At 41.3% G+C, this 23,528-nt stretch overlaps 1 protein-coding gene across 6 annotated transcripts; it reads right to left on the reverse strand.

Moving 5' to 3' along the window:
• Window positions 1–17: 17 nt before the first annotated feature.
• Window positions 18–23,528, reverse strand: NASP (nuclear autoantigenic sperm protein). 6 transcript variants are annotated; one of them, XM_019630921.1, is made up of 16 exons: window positions 23,438–23,528; window positions 23,123–23,220; window positions 17,818–17,868; window positions 13,369–13,479; window positions 11,292–11,372; window positions 10,366–10,475; window positions 8,649–9,665; window positions 4,804–4,883; window positions 4,342–4,427; window positions 4,165–4,238; window positions 3,442–3,630; window positions 3,160–3,326; window positions 2,344–2,400; window positions 2,161–2,238; window positions 1,371–1,499; window positions 29–867 (listed from the first exon to the last, which is right to left on the reverse strand). In XM_019630921.1, the coding sequence occupies exons 2-16, from the start codon at window positions 23,179–23,181 to the stop codon at window positions 787–789; spliced, it is 2,370 nt and encodes a 789-aa protein (XP_019486466.1). In that variant the 5' UTR covers window positions 23,182–23,220; window positions 23,438–23,528; the 3' UTR covers window positions 29–786. The 6 variants fall into 6 exon arrangements, with proteins under 6 accessions (XP_019486465.1, XP_019486470.1, XP_019486466.1 ...); XM_019630920.1 differs by lacking the exon at window positions 23,438–23,528 and having other exon boundaries at window positions 18–867; window positions 23,123–23,399; XM_019630923.1 differs by lacking the exon at window positions 23,438–23,528 and having other exon boundaries at window positions 29–527; window positions 23,123–23,400.

Consider the following 23,528-nt stretch of genomic DNA (forward strand, 5'->3'; position numbering starts at 1 on the left):
TCTTTAAACACAAGTCTAGACCAGGAGCTCTTTATAGCATCTTTATTTGAGAAGTTAAAACTGCAGACAGGTTAACAATTCCAAGTGTTGAGATAATTCAAACTTTCTGTACAGAAAATAACCAAACAGTCTCCCCAAATTCTTCCAACCAGTGTCCCTCAGCCACTTTCAAACCAGGAATCTCAGTTCTCTACAATCAGCACACCAGTTTACTTCAAGGATCACTCCCACGCCTCCTGTTTTCTTCAGTTCTTTTTCCAGGACAGGATTACGGGCCCAGTTGGAGACTGGGTGGACAAGACAGAGGTGCCACCCAAGGCCTGGCTTAGAGGCTGTTATCAGCTCAGAATCCATCACACAGTATCAGCACCAAAGAGCAAGATCTTCACCAAGTCTTGTTTTTGTAGCCCCCATCCAGGGACAGCACCACTGAAAGCTTGCAAGACAGCTGGGTTCAGTCAAGTATTTAAAACAAAAAATATAGCACCATTGGAAGATGAAGGGCCAGCAGGGACACTTGATCATCTCTACATTAAACAGACAGGAATTTGGATCAGAATTTTCCACAGAAATCAGTACAGAAGTGGGGGGAAGTACCTTTGGCCACTATATAAAACACGGTGTGCTCCAAGGCACAGATTCAGCCAATATTTAAGAAAAGAAATCATCAAAGCCTAAACCTTTGCTTACAATCTTTATTGAAGTTATACAAAAAGAATCCCCCAAAAGTGAAAAAATACATTATATACAAAACACTTTCCCTTGGGAGGAAGGCTCTGCTCCCTCTTAACATGCAGTGCTTTCAACTGTAGCTCCAGCCTCCACTGTCCCCTCCACTGCTGCCCGGCTTTCAGCCTGATTCTCAGCCTGGAAGATAAACAGGGAGCCTGGGCATAAGTGAACCCGCTTTAAGCCATTCTATCTTACACAACTGAGTAGGCTTCAGTCAGAGGAAGTAAACACACAGGTCCCCTAAATTCCACTTTGCATCCTACACTAACAGGGCAATGACCCTAGTAGAAAGCCATTTCTTATATTCTCTGTAATAGGGCTGACAGAGCCCATGTTTATATATTACATGGAAAGGAGCAAGCAGAAGTGACTGAATGGTCTTGCCAATTAATTGTCTTCTCATACATTCATTAGAGGGGGACCTGTGGTGTGTATATAGGTTACATTTGTCAGAGACACATCCTGCATTCCATAACCAAACTGTTTCCTGCACAACCTCCTTGTTTTAATGAGGGTTGCACTCAAGCAATCCAAACAGGCCCAAGGTGAGGAACATGCACTTGGGAGAACTGGCTTCCCCAAGCCCTGAGAACAAGGGGAAATGAGGCAAGAGTCCAAGCCCTGCTTTAACTGCCCACCTCCTCCTCCATGCTTTCCGAAACTTCAGTGCCACAGGAGACTGCATCCCCACTGCCTCCATTCACCTCCAGCTCTTGTTTGGCTTTCTTTGCATCATCTTTTCGGGGGCTCTCTTCCTCTGGTTTTCTCTAAAGATATAATTGTGAAGTCTTCACAAATATGCTTAATGTTTTTTAAAAGGACAACTGCAAAAACACTTCCTTAACAACCCCTCTCCCCCATGGTGCAAAGATCCTGAACAGAATTCACATCACAGCTCTAAAGCTCTCTCCCTAGCAACAGGAGGAGATGCCAACCTGTACTCTGCAGAATAAATTGGTCTGCCCCAACATACCAATTCAGCCTCACTAATGGAAGGGTGGCATGATGGGTAGATCTGAATAGTAACCAAACCACAAGTTTGAAACCCTACATTTGAATCAGTAAACAGAGAAAAAAACTATTGCAAACATAGGCAGAAGGCAGACTTGCAGGAGTTCAAGTTACTAGCAGGTCTGCTGAATGAATGAATGAACAAATGAATGCATGGATGAATGACTGTCAAAGAAAACCTGCCAGCTCCCTAAAAGGGGCTGATCTGACCAGTCCTCCCCAGCAGCTCTCCTGACAGTCCCTGAGCCAGGAGAATTATGCTATAAAGAGATATTCAAGTGAAAACTACCTTCACTTGCAAATCCTCACCACCTTTGCAAATACCTTTGCACCAGGTTATTAGGAAAGATACTTCTCATGCATCACTTGGAGCAAAAAAGAAAGGAAAAAAAGAGAAATGACTGCATGTGGATTTACCTTCTTTCTGACAAGGTGGGAAATATCAGTCACACAATTTGATGAGGAAGCACCATCTGTTTGCCTTCTACTGGCAATCTGGCAAAAAGGAAGCTTTCATTAGCATTGTACAGCTATATATGAGACAAACAGTGAGACCTAATATTAAGTGACCAAAAAAAAAAAAATCACCTGAATACTCACCATGGAAACTGAAGAGCCTGCTCCACTAGGAGTGAAACCTGAAGAAGAGCTCCCTACCTGTGAAAAATGACAAACCCCAGTGGGCCCCAGGGTAGAATTCAAGTGACCCAGTCCTACAACAGGTACCCACCATCCAAGCAACTTATTAAGACCTCAAATACTAGTGGCCCTCCATAGAACAGCAACACTGTCCACCCCTCACCCCCCCACCCCCCCACCCCCCCAGGGTATAGGCAGAGTATAGGTATTAAACCAAACCCTCCACATCCTATCACCAGCTGCAGGGTAGAAAGGGAGTTTACATCCTAGCACCCAAAAGCAGAGCCAGGCAATCAATACCTCACTAATCTATACAGAGGAATTTACATCCTAGCACCCAAAAGCAGAGCCAGGCAATCAATACCTCACTAATCTATACAGAGGAATTCTCAGAGATGGAAGCAATAGTTTACAATTGTTATGCAAATAGTATTTGTCTTATACCATCAGAAGTATTTTAACATGCAAGTACTATCATCCCCATTTTACAAATGAGCCAACTAAGGCAAAGAAATGTTAAGCAAATACGCCCATGGTTACACACAGTAAATGGCAAAGAGAGAAGTCAAACTCAGTCTGGCTCGAGTGTCTTCTCTTCAGCATTATACATACTATCTGACAGGAATAACTAGATGAGTTCTAATATTCCTTCTGACCTCCAACTCCCTGTAAACCAATTTGTAACTAAGATTCCTAGCAAACAGAACACCAATACCATGATGCCTTCAAAGATATCGAACACCCTACTATCAAACTTTAAAAGGAAACCAAACCAACCAGAGTTGCCTTCAGAGCCAATTCAGCTACATTCCCACTACGCTGGGACTCCTTTGCATCTTCTATCTTCTCTCTAATTTCAGGTAGCAGTTCCTTCAGCTCCTCAATTTCTTTTTCATATTCAGTAGGTGATGCTTCAGCCTCCTTCATCTGCTCATTTAGTACAGCTACAAAGAACAGGCTGAAGTGATCAGTAAGTTACCACAAATGGATTCACTTTTTCACCTTGTCAATTACTGGATCCATCAAGATCGTGAAAACAGCTGGTGCTAGCTAACTCACCCATTCTCTTCTCAATGACTTCAATAGATTTGCTGAACTGTGCCACTGCCTCATCATATTGAGAGTTATACCCATAGGCCAAGCCCAGCTGGTAGTGGGTCTCTGCAAGGAGACGGTCATGGGCTTCCAGATATTGTTCTTGCAGGTTTAGGCAAGCCTGGAACTCCTCCACAGCTTGGACGTAATTCTCTAATGAAGAGAAAAACAGCAAGCAAATGAACAGCAATTAGTATTTTTTATTTTTATTTATTTATTTATTTATTTAATTTTTTTTTAAGCTGAGCCATCCTGCTACCTGTTGGCAGCTCAGCGGCTGCTCAGCTCAGGCTGGACTCGAACTGCTGTTGCTCAGAGCTCAAACTCTTGAGCGAGCTCTTAACCAACTGAGCCACTCGGCCGGCCCTAGCAATTAGTATTATAATACTTCTGAATTTCAGACCAATCTGCAGGAGCGTGCCTGTATTTCTTTATAGCATCTCTAGGAACCTTGACTATATAAAATAAAAAAAAAATCAAAACAACAACAAAAAACCTCCTACAAGAATTTGTCAGAGTATCATTCAGAAGAGACTTCACTGTTCTAGGGACTACAGGGAACCCAAACCTACAGTCTTTTTAAAGCCAGTTGCCCACAATTTATCATCTATCAAGCTGGATTTTAAGGAATCTGAAAAAGATGAGGTGGGGGGAAACAGGAGGAGAGTAAAATGGAAAATGAATTACCAGATTCAACACTAACTTCTCCAAGTTTAAGATGTGCCTGTGCGGCATAAAGCTGAGCTTCTTTTGTTTCTTGCCTAAAAGAAGGAAAAATGATCAGAAACCTTAAACAACCCTAACTGGTTTCTATTTTCAACCACCAATCTCCCAACCTGAGCCTAGAAGCACCAAGAAATTTACCTTTTAAAAATGATCTTTGCTAAATCCAGCATATCCCAGGCAAGTTCTAGGTTTCCAATCTCCTCCTCTTCATTTTCTTGAAGAGACTAAAAATACATCCAAATCATTGAAATTAGAAATAAAAGACAGGCATCTTTAGATTACAAACCTAAATATATAATTTATTATGGCTTAAAACAAAAACCTGATATAGGATTCAAAATTCAAACTTTCTCCCTAGAACCTACAGAATGGGTCCCTACAAAGTTTCTACTCCAAGTCATCACTTTTGTCAGTGATATTTAACAGTGAGATTAGATTTTGGGTCACTGAGAGCAAATGGATCTTTCCATTCTAGGCATGAATAAAGGGTCCCCAATCCCTAACTAAGAAACAGCTATCTATAATAATCACACCTATACTAGTAAGCCACAGTCCTACAATAAGAAAGCAGACAATGATACTGAACAAGTAATAATTTACCTTGTTTTCAAGAACTGAATCATTGGGAGTTTCTTCAGCCTTGTCATTTTCTTTATCCTCCTCTTCTGAGCCCTCAGTTTCTACAAGCAAAAATTCCTCAGTATTGATAATACTAAGGCTATCTTCTGACTGATTAGTCAGAGATTCCAATAAACGTCTGTGAAATAACCTATATTCCGAGGTAGGACAGGCCAGATGCTAAGCCAAATCAGTCAACATTTGGACTGGATATAAATATAAGGCCAGTGATTACAGTCTAATATTGGGTGATCTTATAGTGTCTATGGTTCAGAACTTCAACAATCAAATGGCTGAGTGTTTCTCTCCTAAAAGTCAACCTGGATCTTTCAGATGAGAACCAATTAGCTACTGCCTCTTATTCACTAGCTAGAAGCTCCCATCTACTCAGAAGCCGTTGGAGGCATCCTCAAGCCAGTTTCTCTGGTGTCTTTAGACCACTTGTTACATAATACTAACCACAGACTGAGAAAATACCAAAAGTTAAATTAAAATTATTCCAGTCCATTCAGACCAAGAATGCTCAAGAGACTTAGCTTTCCCACAACAGAGCTATGGAAAGAAAAGCATAGCCCTTACTCTCACCAATGAGCACGCCACAGACTCCAGCCAGCTCTAGCATGTACAGAATTTGAGTGAATAGTACCACAACGTTATTTCACTCCAGTACCACGTTAAAATCTGCAGCCATATTGACATACACTCACAACTTCCTGGAAGGACAGGTCGCTAATAAATAGCTCTACATACCAAAGTTCAGAATGTCACGTGATTAAAATGGGCTTTAAGGGGTATAATTAATGAATTGGGTATAATGTGCCTACCTGTGATTTCTTTCATTAAGCATTTTTAAAACAAGCAAGAGCTCAAATATTGTCTTTGTCTCCTAACAACCTACTACAGGAATGTAAATGTGAAAATTAAGCCTAAGAGCCATGAAGTCAGATTAAAAAGGACTTTTATCAGTCTAGCAATACTGCTTCAGGATGACAACAGGCACATAAAATTCCTACATATTATCAATTAATAGGACAAATTAAAGTCCTCTAAGAGCCAAATTACAAGTAACAAGCTAATTAACCTCCATAGTGAACAAGCCTTGTTTTATCAAGTGGCTCACTTCTCTCTTATTGGCTATGTAATTTACAATAGTACTTCTGAAACACAAATACCCACCACCACACACCACTATCTTTCCATACCAAATTTTCAAGTGGTTTGTGTACTTAGTCCCCTTTTGTTAGACTAGATGTGTGGTTTTATTGACTCTGACAGCAAAGTCCATCCTGCCGCAGAATATTCAAGTCAGGTGTGGTAGATCTATGTGTTCTTGTAACAGATTCAAAAAACCACTATCTTCTCAATTTGCAGGAGAAATTGACAAAATGGTAATTATTATTCTATACACTGTTCTTAATGATCTGGTATCTGGTTCCTACTCATACCAGAATGTTAGAAGGTGACATTTTAATTTGGTGTAACATATCTATCTGCAGTTTTACATCAAATTTTTAAATTAAAATTCTTAAGTCTGGGAAAAACACTCATTTTTCTTGAGGAATCTGCACCACCTTCATGGAATGGTGGCGAGCTAGGTTAATGAGAAAGCCATTACTTTAAACAACACTTTGCAACCTGTACCAGGTATTGATGGGAATGCCCTGATGTCCGTAAGAGAGCTGTTAAAATATTTTCTAAGCTTCTTAGAAAATGGGACTCTTCTTTGTGATATGCCTATTATCATCCTTCAGAGAAATGAGGCACTGTTTTACACCATTTCTCTGATTTTGTAGGCTCTTCAAAACAATATGGGGCACAGGGCCGGCCAAGTAGCTCAGTTGGTTAAGAGCTCGCTCAAGAGTACAAGCTCTGAGCAACAGGGTTGGCCAGTTCAATTCCCAGCCCGAGCTGAGCTGCCAACAGGTGGCAGGATGGCTCAGCTATTAACCCCCCCCCACCCCAAAAAAATTGGGTATAGAGCAGTGCAAACCAGAAGAATGACTCTTAATGGCAAAGTAAAAGCAATCCGTTGATTCTGTTATTCTAGCACTCGCACAGGATAGTTAGGTTACCACTCCAGTATAGCCCATCTGAGCATGACTGAGCTTTATGTTTACAGTATTAAAATTTTGTTCATTTACCAATCATATCTAGCATGACAATTAGAAAGACTAATGATCTTTACTAGGGATATGAACAGCCCAAGAGGTGGTAGGAAATAGGGTTTTAAGGTAAAACTACTACAAGATTTCTGCAGGTTAGTGTTGCTACATGAATTCCCAATATGAGGTAAATAAATTAAGGAAGGAAGGGGATAAAAGTTGCCTTCCTCGGTGTGAGGTTGCTTGGGAAGAACAATACATTCAAGTCAGATCTAGGGCCGGATTCCAGTACTATGACTTCCTGTTTGACCCTAAACAAATCACAGAAATCCTAAGCCTCAATTTCCTCATCACTATAACTGGAGTTACTACTACCTACATAGCATCATTTTGGAATCAAAAGTAATGTATATGAGAGAGCTCTAGCAATGAATGTTACTTGTGATCCAACTGAATAGGTTTTGAACAAACTGGAGAAATATGACATCTCTACTGTAGGCTTATTATTCTAAGTCCAACTTAAGAGAGCCAGCAGAGCTTTTTACTATTCTTGCTCACTAGCAATAAAGATCAAGACATGGAAATTTTTTTTAGTAAGTTGAGGAATTCAGTTTTGTGCTTTTTCCATAAAGAATTTCTAAAGCCCATATGCAGCCCAATGGTGCTACCATGTAGCCAATTCACTTCTGGTTACCATGCCTATGCTGGCTGGAGTGCAGAGACCTGCACATAGGTAGAAGGAAGTTTACCAGAATGAACTGCAAATACTGATAATGAGTGTTTGAAAATCTAAAACTTTCAGGAACTTTTGAAGTAGCCTGTCAATTATATCAAGTAATAATGATTAATTGGTATATACCTGTAGTTATTAATACCGTTAGATAAACCTTGACAGTAGAATCCTCAAATTAACAGTACAACTCAATTCAGACGTGCCAATTATGTAATTACTAATTAGAGGCTTATACATCTTGATGAAATTGAATCCCAGTTAGACTAAATAATACTTTACAAAGAAAGCATTCACACTTTATGTTTTAAGTAACAAAAATTTCAGTTTAGCAGCCAAAGCAAGCATGAAATGAGGGGAGAAAGCAGCAAGAGGGCTAATGGTTAAGCTTTTTAATCTTTTGGAGGAGGCTAATTTAACGAATATAAATAAGCCTCTAAACACTTCCTGAAGACTAAAATTAAAGAGTCACCAGAATTCTTGCACTCCGGTGATACAACATTCAAGGGCTGTCTTCATTTAAATGGCATGCCTGTTTAAAGTGTACCAATTCAGTGGATTCTACTGCTCTTACCCTGCTTCCTAAAGCAGAGAAAAAGAAACTGTGTGAACAGTAAAAACAATCCAGAGGCATGCAAGTGAACATCCATTCAGCATTCTCTGCCAGCCTAGCCCACTATTTCCCTACCCCCCATCCATCTTTATTGGCTAGTTTGGTACAGCAAGTTACTGAGAGCTAGCCAAGTCTCAGAAATCAGAGGCCTATTTTGCAGTTAGTAAAAGCATTAGTTTATAAGCCAGCTAAAGAACACTTGCTTTTGATCTAACTTGCTCAACTTATCACAACCTTCTTAAACTAGCCCCATTTTCATTAGCCCTTCCCTAATCCAAAGGCAGACGGAAAATCCTGAATGGAGGGCTGGCTTTTACCCAGGATTAGTGAGTCAAATCCAGAATGTACTCCACCCACTGCAGCTCTTGCATATCCCGGTTACCTTCACCCTCTTTCATCTGTTCTTCTCTCTCTTGTGTTTCTTCATTAGCAGCTATCTTAGCTTTGTCTTCTTGGGACTTCTTAGTAGCTCCCTGGGCTACCTTGGTCTCAACCCCATCTCCTGCTGCCCCAGACTCCTCTATGGACAGCTTAGTCTCCTCCTGGTTAGGAACCAACTCTGCCCTGACCTTCTCCTCTAGTCCTGAGCAATCTTTTGTTTCTGCCAAACCTTCTGCATTAGTCTCTGGTTCAATAGGAGTCTGGTCTCCTGCAGCTGACAGTCCATTGACCGCATCATCCTTAGGGAGAACTGTGGCCTCCTGCCCAGGCTTCTCAGCGACTTCTGATCCAGCTTCTGCAGCTGAGGCCTCTGCAGCCTCTGGTGTCACCTCTGGTGACTCTTCAGCAGGAGGCACTTCTTGCCCTACCAGCTGCTCAAGAACAGCTTTTCCTGGTTCATTTTCAGAGGCAGCTACCTGCTCCTTTGGCTCATCCCCACCCACATCCATCGGATTGGCTGTTGGAGCTATAGGCTCTGCTTCTACCTCCACTGCAGTGCTCTGCTTTTCTAGAGTCACAACAGACTGCTCTTCTGAAGTTTCTTTTGGCTCCTCCTCTATGCTCACAATTACTTCTCCCTGCTTCTCCTGGCCTCCTTTTTCTCTGTACTCTTCTTGGATGTCAGTTGCAGAAGCTGATTTTCCCTCCTCAGCATCTGGTGCTTCTTGTTCTGGCTTCCCAGAAGTGACCTCAGCTTCATTCAGTCCTTCTGGTGCAGCTGCTCCTTTTGCCTCTTCAGCGGTTTCAGTTAACCGATCTGGGGTTGATTCAACTTTTTCCTGTAGTTCCTCTGCAGGCTCACTTATATCCATATCTTCTCTTCCACCCTTCTCCATTTCAGTCTTCTGTTCTTTATCAATTTCAGGCTTTACCAGAGATTTGTCGTCTGGTTTTTTTGCTTCTTCTTTTTCTCCCATGGCGTCATAAACCTGTTCTCTCAACTCTTCCCTTGCTTCCTCTACATGGTTAAAGAACATGAAGCATAAACATGTCTTCGAGTTTAATGATAAAGGCATAAATGGAAACTAAAAATGCATTCCCTTTAAACCCTCAAACAGCCTGGGTTTAAGTTTTAGCAGATGGCCTATAAATTATCTGCCCCTTTGAGAAAAGCAAAGGGAAAAGTCCCAGCTAGCAAAGCAACTTATTGCGAAAGAAACCCAAGCTCCTTAAATTAGGTATTGTTTTACTTGAGCATTCTGATTATCAGTTAGGAAGAGATGCCAAGCTTAATATTCTCCTCTAAACATTACAGACCTCCATCTGATATGTAAAACTCTAGAAGCCAAACTCAGCTTTGAAATTAAGATTTAATTTTCTTATACACAAAAAATGTTGAAAGGACTCTGTAAGCATTGCTATTAAAATAACTGAGCTTCACAGACTTAAAACTTTGCATCAGAAAAATGTTTAAGGTTGTTGTAATATTTAAAACAGCAATTTAAATAACCATTTATTTGGGAAATTAAATTATCCTTTCACAAAAGCCTGCAGTCAATTTCACTAATCAGCTACCTCCACTGCAGTCTCCACCAGATATAGGTATCACCCAAGCATCTTAGGAGAGACCATACAGGATAGGGAGAGCCCTGTTTCCATCACTTGTACATAATAAATATCCGTCGCATCTTTTGAATGCCACATGCAACACCACATACCATCTATGTTATCATTATTTTCTACCAGAGACTCTTCTTCTGTTTTTTCTCCTTCCTCCTCTTCCACATGCACACCTTCCAGGGCATTTCCCAACACACCATTCTCCATTCTAGGAGAACAAAAGGAAAAAGTACCAAAGGTATGATGGCTAGAACCTAACAATTTTTGAAAGACAGAAATTTGTCCTATATTATAAACGCAACAGAAAAGTAAACAAATGCAGAGAACATCAACTGTAAGAACTCCTGCAAAACTTCTAATATAAATTGAGGCTGTGAGAGCACTGAAGGAAATAAGCAAACCCTTCAGAGGACTTTCATCAAAAGAACAAGATCCATATAGATTTCCTTTACAATAGGGCCATATCTCCCAAACTTCACATCTACTCACATATTTCCTTAACTGGCCAAACACATTCTGGCTAGAGTTTCATGAAATCATCAGAATGCTCTAAAAAACTGGAAAACTTACCAGAACTAAGATTAAATAGGCGATGGATAATTTGCTGGTTTTGTGTAACCTCAATGTATTTTATTCTGATTAATAAATTCTGGTAAAACATATACAACTTTCCAACAGTTAAGGTTACTTATGAGCTTTATTTACTAGACATTCTCACTTGCTAGTGCTTTCAAATTGTCCTTCATCCAGTGCTTGTTAAGGGTGATTATTTTGGAGTAGCTGAGAGTGCGTTTTAAAGATTCTCTATATTGGACTCTGCTAAATTATTGGCTGTTCACTAATGGAAAGGTCTCTGCTTCTAATGACCCCAAGTCAAAACAAAACCTACATATAACTTTACACTTTGCATCAAGTGCCTTTCAAAACTTCCATCAATATTTCATGCTCCTTCTAATCCAGTTTTTAAATAGGCCATTAGTGATACAAAATATCCTACTTATAAACTGCGGCTTGAAAGACATACCTTGCCAACTCCAGAAGTGATTTCCCATAGAAAAAGAAAGCTTCTCCACACTCATTAGCTGTCTCTCCATACTTCTTACCTCTACAAAGAGAATAAAGATCTAAGATCTTAATTAACATCTACTCTACAACATTTACTTCTAGTTCTTTAGTTATAAAATGACATTTCTCCAGTAACACACCCTTCTAGGAAACCAATACTCTCCTCTCCCTCTTGCTTTCCAATCAAGGTCAAAAGGACCTTGACCTAAGAAATAGTGTATAAAGTTCACGTTGCCTGTTCTTCATCTATATTGTATATTCTAAATGACACCCATTTACTACAGTTACCATATATAATCTAAGAGCCAAACTACATTAATAGGTATTTCTTCTGCTATAAGATGAGTCTCTATGTGGGCCAGAATAGTTAGAGAATCTTTGGCTGAGACCTAAAGGATAATTAAGGTACATGGAAAGGCATCATGATACAGTTAAGAGCATGTTCTCTGGAGCCAGAAAGCCTGGGATCAAATCCCACCTCTGACCTTTAACTAGCTGTATAGCCTTAGTCAAGTTAACTCACAGTGCCTTGGTTTTCTCATCTGCAAAATGGAAATGTCAAAAACTGCTCAAAGAGCTATTACAGGAACTGAGTTAATGTATATAAAAGCATTTAAAACAATGCTTAGAAATACAGATAGCAATATATATATATAAGTTTTAGATATTAATATCCAGACAGGGAAGAGGGAAGGTGAAAAGTCACACAAGTGTGATAAATAGGAAGGAGAAGGTACCTTATGTAAAGTAAGGAGACTCCTTTTCACGGTGTATAGGAATTGGCAGAAGTCATGCAAAGTCAGGTCAACTACCAGTCTGAGAGTCCAGTGAGAGTAAAGAAACTAAGCAGGAAGTATTGTGACGAAGGTCAAGTTTTAAGGATAGTCTACTAGATTAGAATACTGCATCTCAAATCTTCCTCCTAAATTCCTTTAGTGGCAGGACAGTGAAAATACTGATCGCTCCAGGAATCTAGAAGAAGCTAAGTGTTTCTTTTGCTTAATATTAAAAACTTAGATTTTAACATTTTACATTGTAAGGTAACCATAAATTTTTATACAAAAATACCTAAATACTTAGCATCAGATAAAATGTGGGCTCTACCCCAGCACACCACTGAATACCAGAGCCACAGTTCTTCAGACCTGGGTGGTGACAAATGAAGAGGCCAGAGGCCAGACGAGTTTACTGTACACATCCAGGAATAAGATTCTGTTCTAGATGTTGGAAGGGGAAGTGAAGTTAAGAAAAAGAATGGGCTGATATGACGCTGGCTGACTGAATAGAAGGAATGAAGAAGACTTTTAATCAGTGTGAGCCTCAAACCTGAAACCCAGCTTCATTATAAGCATTTCTTTTATAAGGAAGACTTCTTCAACTCAACTGTATATAATACCATCAACTAATTTAAGAAACATAACTAATTTCAATTGCTATTGGTAATAGTATCTTAGAGGAAACTAGCTCAAACCAAGTCATAGGCTGAAAGGCTACTGCTTGAAGATTTAACACACTTTTTCTCTCAGAGTGGAGGTACATTAAAGTCTTTGGCTAAAATAAATCAATTTTGAGGCACTAAAGCCAACCTGTTTCCCGAAGATATAGATCTATATGGTCACTTGGTGGTAACTATCAACTTCCTAGCAGTTACAACTAACAAAGGTGCTAAGAATATATGAAAAATGCTGTGTTAATAATGTTAGTGTGATAGAGTGACCAATCATGGCTTGCTTGGGGTTGAGGAGTTTTCCCCCGACACAGAACGTCCAGTGCTGAAATTGGAAAAGTTCCAGAACAAACCAGGACAAGTTAGGCACCCTAATAAGTGGTGTCCAGAAAAAAAATTATGTTACTCAGGAAAATCAAAGGCTAAAATTGCTCTATAAAACCTACATAGAAGTTACAGAAACAAACTTGTAAATGAAAAATAATCATCTTTTTAAACTCTTGCACTTTATTCCTTTTCCCAAAAAACTTTTTATGACTCAAATTTATTAGGAATATAATATCACATCATAGCAAAACACAGTACTTACAAAAGACTAGCTGCTTCCTGGAATGCATTGACAGCTGCTGGAATATCCCCCATCACCAGATGTTTCTGTCCTAAACCCAATAGCTTCTTAGCTTCACTATCCACATCCAAACTGCAAGAAAAAGATTTTTTTCAAGTGTCAAATTCTTTTTAAGTCATTTTTTGAATACCTGCTACATTTAAACCATAATAATCTCTTTAAGCCTACTACTACTCTGGCAAGGCTTAGCTAACACACATTTATCACTACAAAAGCAAAAGAATTCTCAAAGGCAACATTTTCAGAGCTTGACTAGAATATTTTCTCTTAAAAGTTTATCTACTCACAAAGCCTATATTGTATGTTACTATAAGTAGTTGCTAATTAAGCAACAAAAAATTAATTACAAAACAACAATAAACTCATACAGCAAGTTGTACTAGCCACAGGACTCAGTTGAACTGGGGAAAGATAACCTAGTGAGTGACTATTAATAAAGAGGTCACCAGACTGAGAACGCCTATAGTAGAGGTAAGAGAAACAAAACAAAAAGAATAGCCAATGATGGATGATCCCAGAAGCCAAATGAAAAATAAAGGAAGTGATCAACTGAATCAAATGTTACTGACAAAATTAACTAATCAGGGCCGGCCAAGTGGCTCAGTTGGTTAAAAGCTCACTCAAGAGTGTGAGCTCTGAGCAACAGGGTCGCCGGTTCAATTCCGGGCCCAAGCTGAGCAGCCCCTGAGCTGCCAATAGGTGGCAGGGTGGTCAGCTTTAAAAAAAAAAAAAAAAGTTAACTGATCACTGGATTAAGGAATACAAATGGCATTAATGACCATAAGCAAGATCATTTTAATTGAATGATGAAAATAAAACTTGATTGAAGATTCAAGAAAGAACAAAAGAGAAAGAAACAAAGTAAGTCAACTCTTTCATGTTTTCCTGTCAAAGAAACAGAAGAATAGATGGAAGGGGATATAGGAGATCAAACAAAGAATTAAAAATGGGAATGCTTAGTAGGTTGGTATAAATAATCTCATAGTTAAGTATTGCAGGATACAGAACTATAGAAGCTCTGATCTTGAGTAGATGACTGAGGACTGGATCCAGTGTACCAGTGGAATTGTTGGTCTGACATAAAGAGCACTGGTTCTCAAACTTTATGGTTGCGGGACTTTTTACACTATTAAATTACTGAAGGCCCTCAAAGAGCCTTTGTGTATATGAGTAATATCTATTGGTATTTACCATATTGAAATTAAAAGTAAAAAAATTAAATACTTTAAAATGTTACATGTTAACATAACTTATGAAAAACAACTATTTTCAAAACAAAAAATATTTAGTGAGAAGATTGCGACTATTTTACATTTTTAAAAATCTCTTCAAATTCTGGCTTATTAAAAGACAGCTGGGGCCAGCAGAGTGGTGCGTTGGTTAAGAGCTGGCTTGGGACGCCAGAGGGCACCGGTTCGGATCCCACATGAAGGCCAGTGACACTGCCCTCTACAGCTAAGATGCTGAACAACAGCTCGACCTGGAGCTGGGCTGCTGTGAGTCACCAGTGACGTCGGAGGCTGCAGCCCCTGCTGCAGTGGGTTGCCATGGGCTACTGTGTGTAGCCAGCAGTCAGCGTGAGCAGCCGTCCAGAAGCCGGCGACTGATCTGCCTCGCCCGGAAAGAGCGCAATGATGGTGCCAACTTGGGCCAGTGAAGCAACATCCTCCACATCTAGACTGAAGAACAAAAGGACAGCAACTTGTCTGTTCCCCTTCCCCCAATTCCCCAGCGCTGTTCCCATCCCCTAATTCCCCAATAAAAATCTTTAAAAAAAAGACAACTGGACTTTCATATCCACTTTTCTCTATTTAATATGTTGTGATTTGCTGTTTTCATTGAAGTATAAAAATATCTGACCTCATACAGATACATACTTGAAAAAGGGAGTACTTAGAAAACTTTTTCAGGTAACTTAATATTCTCCTTTGATACTCCACCAAAACTCAACAAGTGGTACTTTCTCTTTTTTTTAAGATTTTTTATTGGGGGAAGGGGAACAGCCAAGTTGTTGTCCTTCAGTCTTAGTTGTGGAGGGCACAGCAAGCTCAGCTCCAAGTCCAGTCGCGCTGCTCAGATCAAGATGCTGCATTCAATTAGTTGCAGGTGGGTGTAGCCGCCATCCCATGTGGGAGTTGAACCGGCAGCATCGTTGTTAAGAGTGCGTGCTCTATCCCGAGCCAACCGGACGGCAGCTCAGCTCAAGGTCCCGAATTCAGTCTTAGTTGTGGGTAGGCATAGCCCACCATCCCATACAGGAGTCCAACAGGCAACCTTGTTGTTAGAACATGCTCTCACCAGCTGAGCCATCCCTGGCCACCTGTTGGCAGCTTAGCTCAGGTGCAGCTCACTGGCCCATGTGGGAAATGAACCGGCAACTTTGTTGCTCAGAGCTCACACTCTTGAGCAAGCTCTTAACCAACTGAGCCACTTGGCCCGGCCCAACAAGTGATACTTTTTTAAAGGCTCTTGGCAATTATGGAGGAATCTGAAAACATACCACTGAGGCTTTCATACTAATATATCAATAATCATTAGTCTATCTTGTACCCTGAATAGATGTTCTACTCATAAATGATTGTGTACGCCCAAGTGCGTAACAATACCATTCACAATAGCCAAAAGGTGGAAGCAACTCAAGTATCCATTGACAGATGAATGAATAAACAAAATGTGGTATATACATAAAATGAAATATTATTCAGTCTTAAAAAGGAAATTCTGACAGACACTACACCACATGAATGAACCTTGAGGACTTTATACTAAGTGAAGTTAAGTCAGTCACAAAAAAGACAAATGATGTATGATTCCACTTACATAAGGTGCCTATAATAGTCAAATTCATAGAGACAGAAACTAGAAATGGTGGCTGTCAGGGACTGGGGGAAGAGGACAACGGGGACCTGTTGTTTAAAGGATACAGTTTTAGTTGGGGTAAAAATGAGACTGATTCCACAACAATGTGAACGTACTCAACATTACTAAACTATACACTTAAAAATGGTTATGGGGGCCGGCTGAGTGGCGCGTTGGGTAAGGGTTGGCTTGGGACGCCAGCTCTGACCAGCAGGGCCCCGGTTAGGATCCCATATGAGGGCCAGTGACACTGGGCCCTCTACAGCTAAGATGGTGAACAACATCTCAACCTGGAGCTGGGCTGCCATGAGTCGCCGGCGACAGCGTAGGCTGCAGTGGGGCTGGCCAGAAGCTGGTGTGAGCTGTCATGAGTCGTCACAGGCAGCCATCAAATGGCCAGCGAGAGACTGCCTCATCTGGAAAGAGCGCAATGATAATACCAACATGGGTCAGTGAAGCGACATCTTCCACAACTAGACTGATGAAGAAAAGGACAGCAACTTGTCTGTTCTCCTTCCCTGATTCCCCAATGCTGTTCCCCTACCTCAAGTCCCCAATAAAATTTAAAAAAAAAAAAGGAAAACAAATCACAAGTGCTTATAAAATTGATAATTACACGTCAGCACTGTGTTGTGTGGGGGGTCAGAAAGACTAGCTACATTTACCCCTTATGCTCAGTCCAGAAATTTAAATATTATGGTATATCCAAAGAGTAACCCTCTGAAAGAGTTACGTGAATGTGTGTTTAAGACCAATCCTAAGCAGTACTCCTACCCAAAAACCAGATTGACTCACAAATCATTAGGTAATATTTCTAGAAGACATAATTTAAATAACCAAGATAACAAGGGGATTTAAGACAACATGAAAAACATAAAACAAAAACCTAAAGACTCACGAAAAACACATGCAGAGATATTCTGCAGAAGGAATGAAGAGAATTTAAAACAGTGATTCTCAGCCTAACTGAGCTTAAGAATGATCAGAGCTTAAGAATCATCAGGAAGCTTTTCCAAACACACAAACCTAAATTCTGTCTCAAGCTTAACAAATGAAATCTCTAGGAATGCAATCCAGGCACCTACCTTTTGGATAAGCTTTCTATTAAATTATTATGCTTTATCTCTATTTAAGAACCATGGTCACATCAAGATGAGGAAGTTACATGGAAGTAGATATGAGCTCAATATAAAATTTAAAACTTAAACTAGATTAACATCAAAATTGAAAATGGCAACCTTACAAAGTATAGATCTAAATCAACAGAAGTATTAAAAAAAATAGGTTAATTTTTTTTACCTATTTGCCAGGCATGTTGCATACTGAGTAAGGAACAAAACTAAATAACTTTTTATTCTAATATTTTAATCAATGCAAAAAAAACCGCTGAAGACATCCTTGTCAGGACTCCATACTTTAAATTACAGACAAGTACATTAATATCCAGTCTTATTTGTTACCTATTAAAAATAACTGCCCACAAGTTATACAGCACTGTTTATGTGCCAGATATAAATCTAACTAACTGTACCATGTAAAAAAAAATCTTACCTCTCCACTTTATCGGCAGAGGTAGAAGGGGCAGGAGCATCTTCTTCAATTCTGTAATGAAAACGAGGGGAAAAATTAAGAGAGACTATTTTAAGCCTGGAATTAAGTAAATTAAAAAATATATAAACCTATACAAAGAGCTACCGTTTTATTATTAAAAGCCCAACATGACATTAAGATCTTACTATTTACTCAATTTAATCGTACGCCTTCAAATCCTTTTTTTTTTTTTTTTTTAAGATTTTACTGGGGTGTTGGGGTTAGAGGAACAGACAAGTTGCTATTCTCCATTCCTCAGTCTAGCTGTGGAGGACACTCCCTCACTGGCCCATGTTGGTATCATCATTGTGCTCTTCTGGGGTGAGGCAGTCACTCCCCGGCCACTGGACAGCCGCTCACAACGGCCCATGGCAGCCCACAAAAGCACATGCCAGCCACCGGCCAGCCTCACTGCAGCCCATGCTGTCGCCAGCAACTCACAGCAGCTCAGCTCCAGGTGTTGTTGTTCACCATCCCAGCTGTAGAGGGCGCAGCGTCAATGGCCCTCATGTGGGATCCGAACCAGGGCCCTGATGCTCAGACTGGCGTCCCAAGCCAACTCCCAACGAACACGCCACTCGGCCGGCCCTCAAATGCTTATTTGCTAAGCATGAGGTATACCACAGTGAACAAGGCAGTCTCATACTTGCTTGGAGTTTATGATCAGATGGAAGAGAATGCAGTATTTGTTATAATGCCATATATACATCCCTGACAAACTTCATTCTACAAAACTGCTCACTAAAAATAAGGTTTATTTGGGCCTGCTGAGTGGCGCATTGGTTAAGAGCTGGCTTAGGATGCTGAACAGCTCAACCTGGAACTGGGCTGCTGTGAGTGGCTGGCAACCGCGTAGGCTGCAGCCCCTGTGGCAGTGGGTTGCCATGGGCTACCGTATGTAGCCAGCAGCCAGCAGCCAGCGTGAGCGGCCAGCAGCCACCATGAGAGGCCATCCAGAAGCCGGCGACTGATCTGCCTTGCCCAGGAAGAGCACAATGATGGTGCCAACTTGGGCCAGTGAAGCAACGTCCTTCACAACTAGACTGAACAAAAGGACAGCAACTTGTCTGTTTCCCTTCCCCAATTCCCCTGCGCTGTTCCCATCCCTCAATTCCCCAATAAAAATCTTTAAAAAAATAAATAAATAAATATATATATATATATGTGTGTGTGTGTGTGTGTGTGTGTGTGTGTGTGTTTTGAAAAAAGCAAAGTTTCCTGTGGCCGGCCAAGTGGCTCAGTTGGTTAAGAGCGCGAGCTCTGAGCAACAGGGTTGCCGGTTCGATTCCTCCATGGGCCAGTGAGCTGTGCCCAAGATGAGCTGCCAACATGTGGCAGGATGGCTCAGCTGGTGAGAGCACATGCTCCTAACAACAAGGTTGCCCTTTGACTCCCACAGGGGATGGTGAGCTATGCCCACCCACAACTAAGATTCAACCGGTAGAGTCAGAAGAAAAGATGGATTAAAGCAGTGGTTCTCCAACTTCAGTCTACATGAGAATCACTTGGACGTGTTAGAACAGATTGTTGAGCCCCAGCCCCTAGAGTTTGATTCCATAGGGCTACTATGAGGTCCAAGCTCTGTATTTCTTAAATTTCCCAGGGCTCATACTCTCATACTGCTGGTTTTGGGACCATACTCTAAGAAACACTGGATCAGAACAAAAATTATAAACTGATGTTCATGTTCTACCTGAGCCACAGACATGTTATTCAGTTACTTTGTAATGTTAGAGTTCTACATTTAAAACTATAAAAATATCACACAAAAATCTGGATTTCTGCTTCTCTTGAAAAATCATTATATAAAATATAAAAAGTATTAGAGGAAATCATGGGAAAATTACTTTGGAACTTATTGGGAGAAGGCCTTTTTAAATTCAGAAACCATGAAAGATTGATAAATTCTACTCCATCGAATTCATTTTACAAAAGGTTAACTTAACAAATATACGTAGAATCAAGCCCAACAGGAAAAGATTAAAGATATAAACACATTCACAGAAAACACAAACAGCTCAAACATTTTCACACTCATTCTTAAGAGAAACACAGAATTGTAATGAGAAAGCATTTTTTTACCCATCAAAGTCAAAGAAAAGGGTGTAGGATAAAGGTACTCCTATATACTGTGAACAGAAGTTTAAATTCACAAAACTCTATGAAGGCCTATTTGGCAACATCTATAAAAAACAAACGAATACTAACTCTTTAATCCAGCAATTCTACTTCTAGAAATTTACCCTACAAATACAGTAGTCCATGGCTTATTACAAGGTTAGTCACTGTAGCACTATTTTAAATAACTAAATGCTGGAAACTCAAATGTCCAACGATAGGGAAATTGTAATTAGAGAGCCACAGAATAGAATACAATGCAGCCGAAATGTCCTGGTGAGGAATGATCTCCAAGATATATTGCTAAGTGTTCAGATATATGGCAAGTTGGCTACCACTTATACAACAATGTAGAATAACTACATACAATTTGTTCAGGATTTTGCTCTGAGAAACCATATATATTTTATCCTGTAGCAGCCTGGCACCAAGCACAAAGCCTGACACCTAAATCAGTATTTGTTAAAATAGGCGACTGATTCTGAATCACTAGGGTAGGATTAGGGCATGTGATTTTGCCACTTAGCATGTAAGGTGCCAGAACTTGATTACTGAACTAAACCAATTTTGACATGTCTTCTAAAGCAACAGGTAAGCAGTTTAGGAAATATAAGACAGATAAGCCAAAATTCAATGCATCACAAAACTTTCTTCTGAGTTTTCTCATTTCTCCTTACCACTACAGTACAAACTGCTATATGCTTTATCATTCTAACATAAACAAAACAGTTAAGTACTAGTTAGAAAGCTAACTATCATAACAAGGACTGATTTAGCCTTTAGACAATTATTACCTTTAGTCATGTTGTTTAAATGACAAGAGGAACAGAAGCCCAATTGAAGCTTTTTACAATGACAAAACTATGGTCCAACATCACTACTTAAGAAATGAAGTTGGGGGCCGGCCTTGTGACACGTTGGTTAAGAGTTGGTTTGGGACGCAGGCTCTGAGCAGCAGGGCCTTGGTTTGGATCCCACAGGAGGACAGTGACACTGCACCCTCTACAGCTAAGATGGTGAACAACAGCTCGACCTGAAGCTGGGCTGCCTTGAGCCTCGACCTGGAGTCTCCGGCAACCGTGTAGGCTGCAGTGAGCTGCCGTGAGCCACCGTCCAGTGGCCGGTGACTGACTGCCTCACCCGGGAAGAATGCAATAATACCAACATGGGCCAGTGAAGCGTGTACTCCCCGACTAGATTGAAGAACAAAAGGACAGCAACTTGTCTGTTCCCCTACCCCGATTCCGCAGTGCTGTTCCCCTCCCCCAATTCTCCCTATAAAATCTTAAAAAAAAAAAAAAGAAAGAAATGAAGCTGGTATCAAAATCAACTCTGAATTAAAGTTTCCCACTCTATTTTTTCTCTCTACTGGTTTGGAAGTTATACATGTTGTTATTCTTTCAATGGTTATGCTGGAATTATAATGTGCATTCCTATTCAAGTCTAAACTCAAGGTTATTTTCTTTACCCTCCCCCTTAAACACCTTAGGTGTGGTTTTACCTCTGAATAACCCCAACCAACATTTAACTGAGGAATGTTGTCATTATTGTTCTCTCAGACTAGCTAATTAGGTTTTCATGCAATTTCCTCCTAGGTAAGCTTTTGGGTTGTCAATGAAGAAATAAATTTGAAAAACTGGGGTTTAACGCAGTCTCTGCCACTTATTTGGAATTAAATCCTGCATGCTAATCTTTATTTTTCTCACCTATAGAAGATAGCTACTTTACAGTATACTCAAGTGGATTAAATAAAAAACATTCAAAACTACCCCAAAAGTAGTGGGTAGCAAAAAGTGGTAGAGTAGATAGAAAAGTAGAACTCTGTTAACTGTAAATGTACTAATACAATCAGAGTGTAAGCCTATAATGGATCAATCACAAAGACCTCACAGCAGCCTATCCCTGTATAGCGGAGGAAGCTAACTTCTAAAGTGCACAAGGAAAAAAATAAAACAAGGCCCCTAAAAAATAAAGGAAGATTGGGATATCAGACCTATTAGATGGAAAAGAGCAATTGTTTCTTTCTCTAATGAACAGAGTGTTCCCTTCACTATTCAAGAAACACCGTAGAGGGGCCGGCTGAGTGGCTCAGTTGGTTAAGAGCTCGCTCAAGAGTTTGAGCTCTGGGCAACAGCGGTTCGAGTCCAGCCCGAGCTGAGCAGCCGCTGAGCTGCCAACAGGTAGCAGGATGGCTCAGCTAAAAAAAAAAAAATAAATACCGTAGATCTGAATGGCAAGTATATCTTGGATCATTCCCTTCCGTCATTCTACTACACTTAGTGCATACTGCTTATTCACCTAGCAACCAAACGCTGCTGCCAATGAGGAGAGCTAGACGTAGCACTAGGGTGAAAATACTTCGCGTCCAATAAAAAACCCCAGAAGCAGCCAGGTCTCTCGCCAACACCCCAAAATCTAGAGAACCACGATGCTCTCCACCAGAGAACGAAGAACGGAGCTAGCTGTGGGTAGGAAGGCACCAGGTGAGCGAAGAGGCCGCGGGGTAACTAGAGTCACCGCGCCCCACTGCGGAAGTCCGAGGCTCCGGCCGCGCAGCCCCAAACAATGGAAGTTTTCCCGCCTCCTCAGGACCCCGCCCCCTGCTGAAAGCCAGCAGAAGCAAGCGAACGCAAAGGCGCAAGACCCCGCCCTTCAAGAGGCCCCGCCCCCGACCCCACGGGTCCAACCTCCCTCGCGCAGGCAGGGCTTTTCTTTTTTTTGGCGCCAAATCTCTATTGGTTATTTTCCCTGGTTGTTTGGGGAATCCTACTGGCAGCGTGCACCACACGAGTGCGGGGACAGTAGGGACGTGAAGGCACACAGACGCGCTAGGGTCCCGCCTCCCCGCGGATAGCCCCGGGCCGCGGGAGGAAGAGGGGCAGGCGACGGCGACCGCCGCCGCTGCCCCCAGCAAGATGGCGGCCGCAAAAAACGGGGCAGGGGGCGCCAACCGACCCGCGTTACAACTAATACGCCGGGCTCTGCAAGAGGTGGACTTCACCAGTGTCCAGGCCTCCCCGAACTGCAACGGCTGTTCACCGGGAGGGAAGTCCTCCCGCCCACCGGTCTTCCCTCCTGGGGATCCCCAGTCCACCATCCCCTCCCCGCGGACTGGCCAGTGCCTCAAGCTCTCCACGGTCCCGCTTACTTGTCGGAGGAAACCAGCTCCGCGGCGATGGCGGCAGTTGCTGTGGAGTCTGCGGCCATCGTTCCCCTGAGGTGGTGGGCCAGCGGACGGAATACAGCCTGTGAGGAAAACAGAGGGAATTCCGGACACCAAAGACTAATTCGCGGACAGAAAATGGCAGATTAGAGACCCCGCGCGGCTGGGCCCTCTTATATATCAGGGCCTTTCATCCCGCCCATCCACTTCCGGATCCTCCCCCTCGAGTTTAAAGGGCCAGAACTCAGCCTAATCTCATCCAAAGAAACCCCCACCCTTGCTCCTGACGTTACAGGGTACCTTTCCTCCCTGCCCGGTTTCCCCCTCCAAAAAAGCAACTTTCTACTTCTCTAGCAAGTCGTGTAAGAAGAACTGGAATATTGGTATTAAA

Source organism: Hipposideros armiger, unplaced genomic scaffold (genome assembly GCF_001890085.2).
Source record: "Hipposideros armiger isolate ML-2016 unplaced genomic scaffold, ASM189008v1 scaffold_965, whole genome shotgun sequence".
Lineage (NCBI taxonomy): Eukaryota > Metazoa > Chordata > Mammalia > Chiroptera > Hipposideridae > Hipposideros > Hipposideros armiger.